At 41.1% G+C, this 14081-nt stretch overlaps 1 protein-coding gene across 2 annotated transcripts; it reads right to left on the bottom strand.

The window, feature by feature from the left end:
- Window positions 1–12315, bottom strand: LOC131899353 (melanoma antigen preferentially expressed in tumors-like). Of its 2 annotated transcripts, XM_059250788.1 has the most exons (5): window positions 12185–12315; window positions 11861–11975; window positions 4456–4755; window positions 2448–3032; window positions 1–1693 (listed from the first exon to the last, which is right to left on the bottom strand). In XM_059250788.1, exons 3-5 carry the CDS (start codon window positions 4743–4745, stop codon window positions 1180–1182), a joined length of 1389 nt encoding a protein of 462 aa, XP_059106771.1. In that variant the 5' UTR covers window positions 4746–4755; window positions 11861–11975; window positions 12185–12315; the 3' UTR covers window positions 1–1179. The 2 variants fall into 2 exon arrangements, with proteins under 2 accessions (XP_059106771.1, XP_059106770.1); XM_059250787.1 differs by lacking the exons at window positions 11861–11975; window positions 12185–12315 and having other exon boundaries at window positions 4456–5092.
- Window positions 12316–14081: the final 1766 nt, after the last annotated feature.

Raw genomic sequence — 14081 nt, forward strand, 5'->3', positions numbered from 1 at the left:
TGGAATTAAGTTGATGGCTCCATGGCAGGTGGGTGAAATTTTTGAATAGGTTAGCTCAAGAACAGTTCCCAGGGCAGGTGGTAGAAACTTTAGAGCAGGCTAGCTCAAGGAGGCATATCAGTGTAGTCCCACTCCTGAAGGCTGTACAGGGACTCAGGCTCCTGCTCTCTCTGCTTCCTGGCCTCATGAATTGAAAGGATCTCCCTCGGCCACAAGCTCTTTACCATGTTCTGCCTTGCTGAAGTTCAAACCAGTGCAACTAAACAATCATGGTGAAATGTCTAAAGCAGGGAAACAAAGTTCTCTTCCTTACTAGTCTATTATGTCAGGCATTTTGCACAATGACAGAAGGCAGACATCAAGCAGATATTTGAGAAAGCCTCCAAGATGTTAACATTGAATCCATGAATTCTGTTGAGAAGAGTCAACATCATAGAGCTCACTTTGCATTGAACAGACCATGTAACAAGAACAAGGAAGATAAATCGGGGTCCAAGAGTGTAAAACAACTTTCTTCTATGCACTAATGAACAGTGGAGGAATAGATAAACCACAGAAACATTCAGCCTCTGAGTGGCTTGAGACAGGGACCTTGTCTTGTTTGTCTGTTCATTCTTGCTGCCTACAATAATATCGCAAACCGATCCTTGGTAAATGAGTATGAAATAAAGAAAAACTGAGCCATTCAATGGGTAATGGGCACAGATTCTTTTTCTCACTGTTAAATCCAGATGGTTTCCTATAAGCAATTGAAAACATCTTAATAGAGAAGCTTAATACAACTCTGGGGATAAAAGCATCGGTTTCAATAACCACCTGCCCTCCAAAAGCATATCCAGGAAAGGTTAGAGTGTCATGTCTGGAGTCAAGTGCCCAGAAGTAAATCTCAGTAAGGACAAGGCTGTGGTAATTTATGATGTAGTCTTTCCAACTCTTCTACCTAAAACTTTAGTAGGAAGGATGAAGTACTATCAAGAACAATAGTCAAGAGACTCACAGACACTCTCAGAGTCCTCCATCTTCTTCTAAGTTATTCTCTATAGAAATTAGTTACATACCTATATTTAACTGTATTTTGCTACAACATAATAACCTTATATAGTCAGTCAATAGGATCAAGAAAAAACATTTAATACTTAAAGGGAACATATCAAGGTGAAACTGTGTTGGACTGTAAATTTAATCAGAGAAAGTGATCCAATGCATGTCGTTCCTTTCCGCCTCTTGTAGCATTCTTTTCAATTGTGCCTGCACATCAGCAAGCTTCTGTCGATCTAAACTGTCCTGAAAGTGCCATCTCCCATAGCAATGCACGGGGATAGGATAAAACACATATTTAAGCTGGACCAAGGATGTTAAGTGCTCAAGAATCCTCATTAGCATAGTCATGGTAAGTGGATTGGAGGAAAAGTTGAGGATTCGGAGTTGAGAACAGTGATTTAGTGCAGAGATGAGAACAGAGATCGTAGAGTCTGTTAAAAGGCAATGATTGATTGCCAGCTGTTGCAAGGTGCTAGAGTTATTCCGCAGGAGGTTATAAAGGGGCTCACTATCTTCCCAGTTCATTGGGTTGTTACTGATATTCAGGAGCTTTAAGTGGTTGGCTTGAGGGCACTCAGACAGAAACTTGAAGTCGTTGTAAGAAAGTCCACAGAATGGTAGATGTAAGAATTCCAAACTAGCTGGTAGGACTCTGCAGGGAGGAAACAGAAAAGTATTTCTGAAAAATGAGGACTAGAAGAGGGGAACTATATCTATGAATCTGAAACAAACTACTTTGTACATGGATTGCATCAGCAGCAAATGATGTGAGCTTTCACGTACTTAGTAGACTTGTGGGTCTATGAAAGACACTTTACCAACCTGACAAGTAATATTTTAACCTTGACATTGTGTACAATATATTGTTATACAGTTGTGTGAAAAACTTGGTGAAAAATATTATCTATTAAGGAATTACTGAGCTAGTTCACCTGCTCAGAAGAGATAGGACAGAGGAGCAACCAACTGTTAGCTCCCTGTGGCCAGTCCACAAGTGACAGCCTGTACAGTCACGGCCTGAACCTTGGAGATTTTCCTAATGCTCTGACATTACTGTCTATGGGTAGATGGCTATGTGCACCTGTGCCCAACCTGAAGTCTTTCTCTCAATTCCTCCTCTTCCTCTCTCGATGGCCAGAGGAGGACTGCATTGTTCTTTTCACCTGTATACTTCTGGAATGAGCACACTGCCCGCACATGCTCAGCTGACTAAGGGTTTTGTAACCCCATTTTCTCTTCAATTACAGAAAGATACCCTTCCCTAGCTGTTTTTAAACTCCCAGCATAGTCCATGCTGAGGTGGAAAGAGAAAGTGCTATGGGGAGCTTAAGAATATTGAAGAATTATTTCTCTCATCTTAAAAACAGGCTATTATTGGAAATTCAGTATCCATCCCATACCCTTACCTCAGGACATTTTCAAGATGATCTGTGAGGCAGAAAGAGGACAAGTTGAGCTCATTGAGATGATCCATACGCCCAAGCTCAAAGATAAAATTTCGAAAGGCTTCCCCATTCAAAGATCTACAAGTGATTTTACACAGACAAAGTCTGTCCAGGTGCACCACCTGGGCCAGAAGGGTGGTGACCTCACTCAGAGAAGCCTGGTCAACTGCCAGGTGATCAATACATTTCAGATCCAGATAATGTAGGGTGTTTCTACAGTCACACAATTTGTCTATTTGCAAATCTCGGCAGCACAGGTGCAAAGAGCCTGAGCTCTGCTCTACTTTATTCAGAAGCAGAACCAAAAATTCAGTTTCCCTTAAGGTTCTACCAAGGGAAAGGTTCACTAATAATTCCATAGCCTGCTTGGAGGACTGAGCCCCAGGTTCTGAACTTGCCATACTAAACTGTCCTTCGATTTTCAAGATAGAGTGCTCAGAGTAAGCACAGAAGTGAAAACAGGCAGGTGACTTAGCACTGCTCTCCGGGCAGATGATCTTGCAGCCAACATCCTGCCTTAAATCTAGGATCCTCAGTTTAGGGCTCCTGCAGGGAAAAGAGAACACAGAACACTAAGAGGTAGCAAACATTAACATAACTGAGCAGGATCACTGATAACACGTAGTGACAAAATCATCTTTTTTTCTTTTTGTTATTCCATATACCAGCAAGACTTTCTCATTCAAATACTGTATCCTTTACTATTTTCTATGATCAACTAATGCTCACAAGTCTTGCTATTCCTGTCTGTAGCTAGAGTTTTCCTGCCTGGCCCACAGTCAGGACAAATCTCTCTCACCTGCCAGTACCACAGCCGCTCAGACCCAACCAAGTAAACACAGAGACTTATATTGGTTACAAACTGTATGGCCATACCAGGCTTCTTGCTAACTGTTCTTACAGCTTAAATTAATCCATTTCCATAAATCTATACCTTGCCACGTGGCTCGTGGCTTACTGGCATCTTCACATGTTGCTAGTCATGGCGGCGGCTGGCAGTGTCTCTGACTCAACTTTCCACTTCCCAGCTTTATTCTCCTCCTTGTCCCGCCTATACTTCCTGCCTGGCCACTGGTCAATCAGTGATTTATTTATTGACCAATCAGCAACACACTTGACATACAGACCATCCCACAGCACCTGTCTTCCATGAAACATCTCTATTACATATCTCTATCAACAGTAGCCTCACTCACATCTATTACAAAATTAAAACCCTCTGTAAGACATTAGAGTTTTTAAGATAACTTCAACTGATGTACCAACCACCTCACATTGATCTTCAGCGTTCACCATTAACTGTGAAAGATTACCCAGTCCTCTCTTGCAACAGGCTACAGGATAATGTTTTGCTATCTTGTCATATACCCATTATACACATTCTTACTGAAAAGCTGAGTTTTGGGCAGTAACACCTGAAGACCATCAAGCATGTCTTTCAGTTCACCATGTTTCTTGTATGCTTAATTTTCTAGTGTGGAGACAAAAAAGGGCCAAGCCCTTACCATTGCTGTCAGTGTCTTCTCATGGCCATCCACTGAGGAAGCAGCAGTGGACAACAGAACAAATGGAGACAAAAAAGGGCCAAGCCCTTACCATTGCTGTCAGTGTCTTCTCATGCCCATCCACTGAAGAAGCAGCAGTGGACAACAGAACAAAATTATCAGTAAACAGCACACACTATTTTCTCTTCTATTCTCCACCAATCCTCAGCAGTCTTAACACTCATGTCCTTCTTCTACGTAATAGTAACACCATAATGCGAATCCATCAACAGTGCCCTCAATCGCTTACATTCCATATCCAACCTTGTAAGACACTTGTTCTCAAAGAGACCTCAAGCACTGGACCATCAGTCCCATAGTCTTTTTCACTGTTTCACTTTTTGCATACTACCTTTGGAAGAGTAGCAGGCTGTGGCATAACCTCCTGTGTCTTACCACATCTCTGTTATAATACAGGGTCTTACCTAGAAGCCGAGTTCTGGACAGGTAGGAACTGAAGACTCTCGACCATGGCTTTCAGGAGTTCCCGCTGGGACTCCCGTGTCCTTAATGACCCAATGTGGAGACATACAAAGGGCCAAACCTTCACCATCGCTTTCACTATATTCTTATGCCCACCCTTGAAGGCAGCAGAGAACAATGGAACAAACAGCTCCCTTGGGATCTCCTCGAGAGCGTGAATTGCTGCAGGCTCATTATTCAGTAGATGCTGTATAGCAAGATTCAACAGTGTGGGCAGTTCCTTGTTGTCCATCTTAATGAACCTGCAGGAGGGTGAGAAACATTAGAAAACTTGACAGATGGCCACAGAATCTTCTTTGCAACCACTGTTAGCGATATAGATAACTATTTGTAGAATAAATAAAACAGCCATTTCTGGATACCTGCCTCTATTTGTAGGCAAAAGAAATTGGTTTGTGAGTGTATTAAGGTCTATTTGTGTATGAATAGACATAAAACCAACTCCTTTAAATATGTGTATAAATAAATATTTGTAAGTGATCAAATACCAATAGAAATGAGCACTAGGTTAGAAGAAGACAATTTTGGTCGCTTAGCTTCCTGACTTCTGATATTTCATCTCAATAGTATAGAAGCCATCACAAAAGAAAGGGTAAATCTATTCAAAAGTGATGCCATCATCATTATCTTGGAAATATAAAATACTAAGACATCCAATTAACTGTGATTAAAGAAAAAAGAATGACATTCCAGCCCATGACTTGTCATACTTGGATCACTTTTGTGGCATATGAAGACACACCAAAATTGCAAGAGATATGCACGAAAGAAGATGGTTAGGGGCTTCAAACTGACCTGAGCCTATGGCCAGAAACACCAGTCCCAACATAATACTACTCAGCAGAGAAAAACAATGACATCATGAGGTTTGCAGACAAATGGATGGACCTAGAAAAAACCATCCTGAGTGAGGTATCCCAGACTCAGAAAGACAAACATGGTATGTACTCACTCATAACAGGATACTAGATGTGGAACAAGGATGACTGGACTGCTACTCACATCACCAGGCAGGCTACCTGGAAAACAGGACCCCAAGAAAGACACAGGGATCGCCCAATGACAGAGAAATGGAATGAGATCTACATGAACAGCCTGGACATGAGGGGGGATAGTGAAGGGCGAGGGTCGAGGGAAAGAGAGCTTGGGTGAGTGGGAGATCCCAGCTGGATCAACAACAGAGAGGGAGAACAAGGAATAGGAGACCATGGTAAATGAAGACCACATGAGAATAGGAAGAAACAAAGTGCTAGAGAGGCCCACAGAAATCCACAAAGATACCCCCACAACAGACTGCTGGCAATGGTCGAGAGATAGTCCGAATTGACCTACTCTGGTGATGGGATGGCCAAACACCCTAATTGTCATGCTAGAAACCTCATCTAACTACTGAGGGATCTGGATGCAGAGATCCATGACTAGGCCCCAGGTGGATCTCTGGGAGTCCAATTAGCGAGAATGAGGAGAGTTTATATGAGAGAGAATTGTTGAGACCAAGGTCGGATAAAGCACAGAGACAAATAGCCAAACAAACGGAAACACATGAAATATGAACCAATGGCTGAGGGGTCACCAACTGGATCAGGCCCTCTGAGTGGGTGAGACAGTTGATTGGCCTGATCTGTTTGGGAGGCATCCAGGCAGTGGCACCAGGTCCTGTGCTCATTGCATGAGTCGGCTGTTTGAAACCTGGGGCCTATGCAGGGTCCCTTGGCTCGGCCTGGGAGGAGGGGACTGGACCTACCTGGACTGAGTCCACCAGGTTGATCTCAGTCTGTGGGGAAGGCTTTGCCCTGGAGGAGATTGGAATGGGGGGCGGGCTGGGGGGAAGGTGAGGGGGGCAGGAGGGGGGAGAACAAGGGAATCTGTGCCTGTATGTAGAACTTAATTGTATTGCAAAATAAAAATTAAAAAAAAATACAAAAATGTATCCTAAAGACAAAGGGAGAACCAGTGTAATGAAGCAAATCTCCCAAAGATGTGCAATTAAATTCTTAAGTTCTCCCCCTTATGTGGTAACAGTCTGCCTGAAAACAGAATAGAAATTCTAAGCATCTAGTAAAGGTGCCACATCAGGTGTTGAGTTGGAAAAAGAACTATATGACATGGTTAGTGTAGACTAGAGGAAGGTATGGAAATACAGAGTGAATTCCATTAAGATGTGTAATTAATATATCTTAAAAATGAATGGACTCGTTATTTTGATTTCTTTATATATTTTAGGTTCTTTACATATTTTGGATATCAGCCCTCTGTCAGATGTAGGGTTGGTGAAGATCTTTTCCCATTCTGTAGGCTGTCCTTTTGTCTTATTTACTGTGTCCTTTGCCTTAGGACAAAGAAGCTTCTCAGCTTCAGGAGGTTCCATTTATTAATTGTTGCTCTCAGTGCCTGTGCTACTGGTGTTATATTTAGGAAGTGGTCCCCCACACCAATGCGTTCAAGGATCAGAATCCATCCCTGGTGCATGAGTGGACTTGTGGAGCCCACTACCTATGATAGGACACCTCGTGCAGCCTTCAGGCAGGGGGAAGGGCTTAGACTTGCCTCTACTGGATGTGCCTCCCCATGGGAAGCCTTGCCTTCTTGTGGGGGACAGTGAGGGGGTGGGTTTGGAGGGGGAGGCTGGGGCCTGGAGGAAGGAAGAGGGGGATCTTTGATTTGTATGTAAAATGAATGAAAAAATTTCTTAATAAAAAAATAAATGGACTCAATGGGGAAAGAACAAAAAAAGAACTAATCTCAAGGTTGGTTGGGAAGTGATGGGAGAGCTGAAAAGTGTAGTGAAGGGGAGTTGATGAGGTGAATATGTTCAAAATATACTGTATGAAATTCTCAAAGAATTAATAAAATTATTTAAAAAATAAGTGAGTGATGTCATATAATGAAAACTTGAAACTACAGTCTTTGAAACAGTTTCTGAGAAAGTGTAAAGTCAAAGAGGGTGTGAGAATCATCCAAAGAAATCTGGTAATTATGGGGAAGGAAACAAAAGGGGGAAATTAAGAATCTGACAAAGCAAAAAGAAACACAGAATCAGAATATTCATAACTTACCCCTTTAATACCCAAAACAAAGAACTCACTGTAAAGAGTTGTCCTCAGACCTCCATAGAGCTCTCTGACATGTACTCACCTGCACTTAAACACATCATACAAACACACAAACAATAATTTAAAACTAATCCAAAATCAGAGAACAAACAAAACGGAAGTGTCAGGTTAAGAAAAGGTAAGACCTTAAAGTTTCAGCAGCCTCCTCTCTCGCACAGGCTGTCTTCTGCTGGGTGGGATAAGAATGCCCTGAGATCAAATCCCCAACAAAAATATCAGGGTCCTTTCCTTCTCAACTCTTAAAACACATATGAGATAATTGCATGGACATCAGCAACCTCATAATTTACAAACTGAAGAGTCCCTGGAGAGAGGGAGCACCTGTCCCCTATAAAAGCTATTAATACATAGCAGAGGTTCGTGGGACACAGGAAAAAATGAGAGCCCCTAAAAGGAAGAGAATTGTGTCAGATAACTGACCTTTGACTGGTCAGGGCTCAGCACCAACCTAAAAGTCAATAAAGGTGAAAAAATCCAAAGTCAGTTCTCAGTTGGCATACTCCAGTAGTGGACCTAGAAATAAGCCCCGTCAAGACTTGGACATTTAAAACATTTGTTTTTGTCAATTAGGTTCCCTCCTTTTCTTTCCACTATGCTTCTGTATCATTGATACTTTACAGCATTTTCAAACCTTCTAGGTTTTATCCTTTCCTTACATTTACCTAGTTTGGTTCACACATTTGTAATTATGCACTCCTATCATTGTCTCTTCCTCTTTCCCCTCCTCTTCCTCACATGCTTCCCCTTTTTCCTCCTCCACTTTCTTTTATTCAGCATTGCTTCTTCTTAGGTCCCTCCCACCCTACTCAATTCATTTAGTTCATTTACTATAACCACATGGAACCCAATTAAGTTTTAACCTCATAGTTCACTGCACACTGTTTTTGATTCCTGCTCTATTCTCATTTGGGCTGGGCAGTTGGAGTTAATAATTTTATGTCTTTTTATGGACATGGTCTACACTGGTGTCACAACTGCTACAGTGGTGACTTTTGTCTTCTGTGAATAGTACTGCAGATTTGGCTTGCAAGAGGAGGCTGCTCACTAGTTTCTCCAAATAAAACTTGAAGAGAAACCAATAGGAAATGATGAAGAAAATATAACACAGAAGCACAAGTAATATGAAAAGCAGGAAAAATGATCATAACCCCTCAAATGATGAAACTGAAGGTGATGAAGTGGTTGAACGGCTGGGCTAAGAATTCAAACTCCACATGAAAAGATACTATGTAATATCAAAGAAGATACAAAGTAGCAGGTGAAGGAATCCAACTAAGGACATGGAGATGCAAACCAAAAACACACATGAGAACACAGAAAGAAACTGAGTTTGAAAACAAACAAAAAATAGAATTATTAGAACTAAAAATAAAAAATACAAACAAAAAGCAGTGTAGAAAGGTTCACCAGTGTATCAATATCAGTTAACCTAAAGAACATTAAAACTGGAAGAAAGATTGAAGCAAATTATACCTTTAAACATCACCAACATAAAAATAAATAAATAGTGAAGGCAAAACTCAGAGAAGACCTAACTCAGGTCATGCAGCCTCCTCACCAGCCCACATTAAAAACATCATGATCAAGTTGGGTTCCTATCAGGGACATGGGGCAGTTCATGTTACACAAATCAATAAAGACTATACAGCACATAAATACATTCAGAGCAGATATCAGAGGATGATCTAAAATATGCAGAAAAGTGTGCTTACTTAAGCAGGGCACATCCTAAAACTGGAAAAACATGCAGAAAAGACCTTGAAAAAGCTAAAGACCGGTTAATGACAAAAGCCCTGAAGATTCTAAGAGCACACCTCAACATAAAATGGTTCTCCATAACAAACCTATAGCTAACATACTAAATTGTGAAGACCAGAAACCATTTTATCTAAAGTCAAGGAATATGACAATGGGATCTGCTCTCTAAAAGCCTTTTCAATATGTTGCTTGAAGGTTTTGCCCACAGTAATAATACCAAAGAAGGAAATAAGTGGGATAATGTAAAAGAAGAACTTAAATAATCTCTATGGGCAAGTGATGTGCTCATATGATTAAAAGAATACAAACACTCAAACACAAACACTAATATGTACGTAACACTTCCACCAAGGAAGGAGGGTGCACAGCAGCATAAAATACTGTGCAGTCCATAGTGACCCAAAACCCTGATACTGAGGAATAAATCAGAAACACAATCCTATGCACAATGTTTTCAAAAATTTACAATACCTAGGAACAAGCCTAACTGATGGAGTGAAGTACTGAAAAATGAAAACATTAAATCACTGAAGAAATGGAAAGAGACACTAGAAGAGCGAAAAGCTTCCCACTCACATAGATTAGCAAAATGACCATGTTACTGAAAGTTACACACAGATGCAGTGCAATGCCTTGCAAAATCCCAATTATATTTAGCTCAAAGGAAACCAAGTCCTAAAATGCAGGGACAAGAACAACAGACCATAAGTAGCCACAGCAATGCTGGGGGTGGGACTACACCTGCTCTCAGATTACACTATGGAGCTAGCAACAAAAATGAATGCTCCTGCAAAAAGAGAGAGATGTAGACCCCTGGAATAGAATAGAAGACTCAGAAATAAAACAATACAGCCACAGCCACAGTCACTTACGTACTTTTAAAGATGCCAAAAAAACAAACACCAAGGAAAACTGCTTCCACAAATGGAGTGGGTAAAACTGGCTAACTAAATCTAAATGGATGATCATTCATCCCATCCCTCACTCCTCAAAACTAATTCAAAATAGATCAAAGATCCTAATGTATGACGGGACGTACTGAAATCTCTGTATCAAAACACGAGGGAAACATTTTAAGATATAGGTGTAGCTGGAATGGCTACCCACTACACAGTCTTTCTAAAACAGGGACCCTGGAAACAGCTCAGAAAATAACAAAAATTGGTGAATGAAATTGCATGAAATAAACACGCTTCTGCAAAGCAAGGATGTAAGTAACTGTGAAGAGGCAGACATCAGAATGGCAACCATGATTTTCCACTATACATCTGACATGATTAATATTTACAACCTATAAAGAAGTCAAAACTTAATCACCAAATCAACAAATGGCAAATGCACTCGACAGTTCTCACGGGAATACAAATGGCCAATAGATTAATTAAAAATGTTCATCAAAGGCATACCGAACCATACCTTCCCCAGTCAGAAAGGGGAAAATCAAGAAAACAAGTAAGAACAAATGCTGAGGTGAATGTAAGGAAAAGGAACAGTCACACTTGGTGGTGGGAATTTCAAGAAGACAAATGTAACATGTGTTTTCCCATATTCAGTATTTAGACTTAAATAACTATTCACACATATATGTAATATATATGTAGATATGCACATAACAGTTCCTTACTTATGTTGACCTTATTTTGTCCTCCATCCATCTTGCTTTTTCTACAATCCCTTACTCTACCTAATCAGTCCTCATTTTTCTTTTTATTACATATGTACATTACATGTAATGAACTATACATATATGTATGTAAGTGTCATAACAACATGCAGCATTGTGCACACTGTGCAAAAATTGTAAGTGAGACACCTCCAAATCGACAGAAGTTTGGAAAGTGTGCCTGACCAGGAATCTTCACATATGTTGAGTTTGTAAAGTCCAGTGAAGACTGAGGAACTGTCCTACTAAAACTGACTATGGAGGAATGATGACTAAATTCACTGAGGTTATCTTGAATGGAGTCCTGGAATTCAATGACAGTATTATTTGAATAAATCATCTAATTCAAATGAAATATGTAGTTAACTTATTAACCAGCAATCTCTTTGTTTTTGGTAATTTTTTTAGATGTATAAGATATGTATACTAGGGAAATCTGGGTGAACATTTTCTTATGTACCTAAAGTCAATTTATAATTTAAAGGAAAATAATAAATAGGTCATGTTCTGAGATACACATCTGTAACACCACCATTAAAGAGACAGAAGCAGGTGCATCATAAAGGCCAGTGAGTGGTTACATAGCAAGTGTCTGACAGAGTTCCAATGAATTTCCAAAGTTCCAGAGCTCATTATACTAAATGAAATCACACTCATCTACATCGGTTATGAAACATAGGTACATGAGTATGTACTTGCTCTTCAGATGTGAAAACCAAGTTAAAATAATCAAATACTGTAGAAAGAGAAATACATATCTACACAGTTCAGTCCTTACTGTTTTAAAGGACTCGCATATAAAAGACATCTCACCACGTTATCCCTGGTTGATGAAAAACTCCAAATCATTATACCACAACTGTGGAAACGCCACCAAGTCCTCAGGAATATAAATCTTTGAAGAGGAGGAGGAAGGATGTACGGAGAACTTTAAAGAGGGGGTAGGAAATGGTCAGTCACATAATTGAAGCTACCACCATCTCAGGAGAAACCACTACCTCCCTAGAAACTGCCACACAAAACAAACCTATGCCACACGCGAGCCGATTCAAAACCCCTGAGTGATCACCCATCAAGATCACAGATTAATCCCTCTACCCTGGCCATTAACCTCAAACAAAGACTATTGTAGTTTACCTAAATGTGAGGGTCCGTTAAGTCCTCTGACTTTCCATGTCCTCAAGAGTAGCAGCCACTCATTTTCCAAGAGACGTTCCCGGTGGCAGGGATGCCACAGTCTTGATGGCGATTTCCCTCGTAACTGTTAGGCCTTCTCAGTTTAAAGCAGCCAGTGGAGAGTCCTGATTGGCTCCTCAGAGGTCAGGGGCCTTGTTTCTAGATCCTTCCGCTATGCTGTACCATGGACCGCATTGCCAGCAGGTTCAGAGTATGTGCCCATCCGCCTCCCTAGATATTCTTAGATAAGAACTTTACCTAGCCGGGCAGTGGTGGCACACACCTTTAATCCCAGCACTCAGGAGGCAGAGGCAGATGGATCTCTGTGAATTTAAGGCCACCTGGTCTACAAAGTGAGTTCCAGGACAGGCAGGACTGTTTCACAGAGAAACTCTGTCTCAAAAAACCAAAAAAAAAAAAGAACTTTACTTTTAAAAAAATAAATCTATGAGTGAGACATAACCACTTCCTGGCTACAGTTTCTACAAGGTCAGGTCTCAAGCTCAGATAATGAGCAGTCAGAATTAGTGGGCACAGTAGCAAAAGTTTTTCATTTAAAACTCACTTATTGGAAAACACAGTTCTAACTTAGCACTTCATTTTCTCTTGACAAAGGAACTTGCCAAGGTGCCTTCAGTCAAAAAACATTTAGGAAGCTGGACAGGATCTTCTCTTGGAAGCTGGACAGGATCTCTTCTTGGAAGCTGGACAGGATCTCTTCTTGTTTAAGACAAAACTGAGGAGCAAAGGGACATATTACTTCCAAAAATAAAACTACCAAGAACAGCGACAGACAGTAGATGAAATGAGTCCTGGACAATGTTTTTTTAAAAAAGGTGTTCTGATATCTCTGCAGAGAAACCATTATATTATTTATCTTGATAATTCAAGAAGGGTAGACTATCCACTCATCTTAGAATATCATTGTCAGTAGAAATGATTGTCCCTGTGGTGGTTTGAATATGAATCGTCCCCAAAGACTCATGTGTGTGAATGCTTGGCCACAGGGAGTGGCACTATTAGGAGGTGTGGCCTTGTTGGAGTAGATGTGGCCTCGTTGGAGGAAATGTGTCATTATGGAGGCAGGCTTTGAGATCTTATATGCTCAAGCTAGGCCTAGTGACACAGTCTCCTGCTGCCTGTGGATCAAGATGCTTCCTGTCATAATGATAATGGACTAAACCTCTGAAACTGAAAGCCAGCCCCAATTAAACATTTTCCTTTCTTTGTATATGTCTTAGTCAGGGTTTCTATCGTTGTGAACAGACACCATGACCACAGCAACTCTTAAAAAGGAAAACATTTCATTGAGAAGGTGGCTTACAGTTTCAGAGGTTTAGTCCATTAGCATCATGGTGGGAAGCATAGCAGTGCTCAGGCGGACATAGTGCTGGAGAAGTGTGGGATGACTCATCCCTAAGGGACTTGAGGGCCAGACGGCCCAAACAAGTAAAAAAGATACTTTCTGAGAGCCAGCCTGGGTCTGCCTAAGGGCCTTAGCAACATCAGCTGAAACATGATCTGGAGATGACCTGGACCAATGAGAGACAGCCATGTCACACCAGTAAATGCATATTCATCAGACTCCCGCCCCTGCCGGGTGGGGTGGAGGGTATATAAGGCTTGCCTCTTCCTGAATAAACTGAGCTTGTTGTTCTCCCGGAGTCTGTGTGGTTTAACTCTGCGCCTACTTGGCCCCCACCCCCCAAAGGGAACAACAGCAAGGACCCTGCTACATCTGGTGCCGAAACCCGGGATATTCGGTTCTTGAACAGGGTCTGTTTGTCTCCCTTTACTCATGTGCGGCGCTGGTTGAGAAACCCCTTTGAGCGGTATATTTCGGTGAGTAGGCCTCTCT

This window comes from Peromyscus eremicus, chromosome X (assembly GCF_949786415.1).
Source record: "Peromyscus eremicus chromosome X, PerEre_H2_v1, whole genome shotgun sequence".
Taxonomy (NCBI): Eukaryota; Metazoa; Chordata; class Mammalia; order Rodentia; family Cricetidae; genus Peromyscus; species Peromyscus eremicus.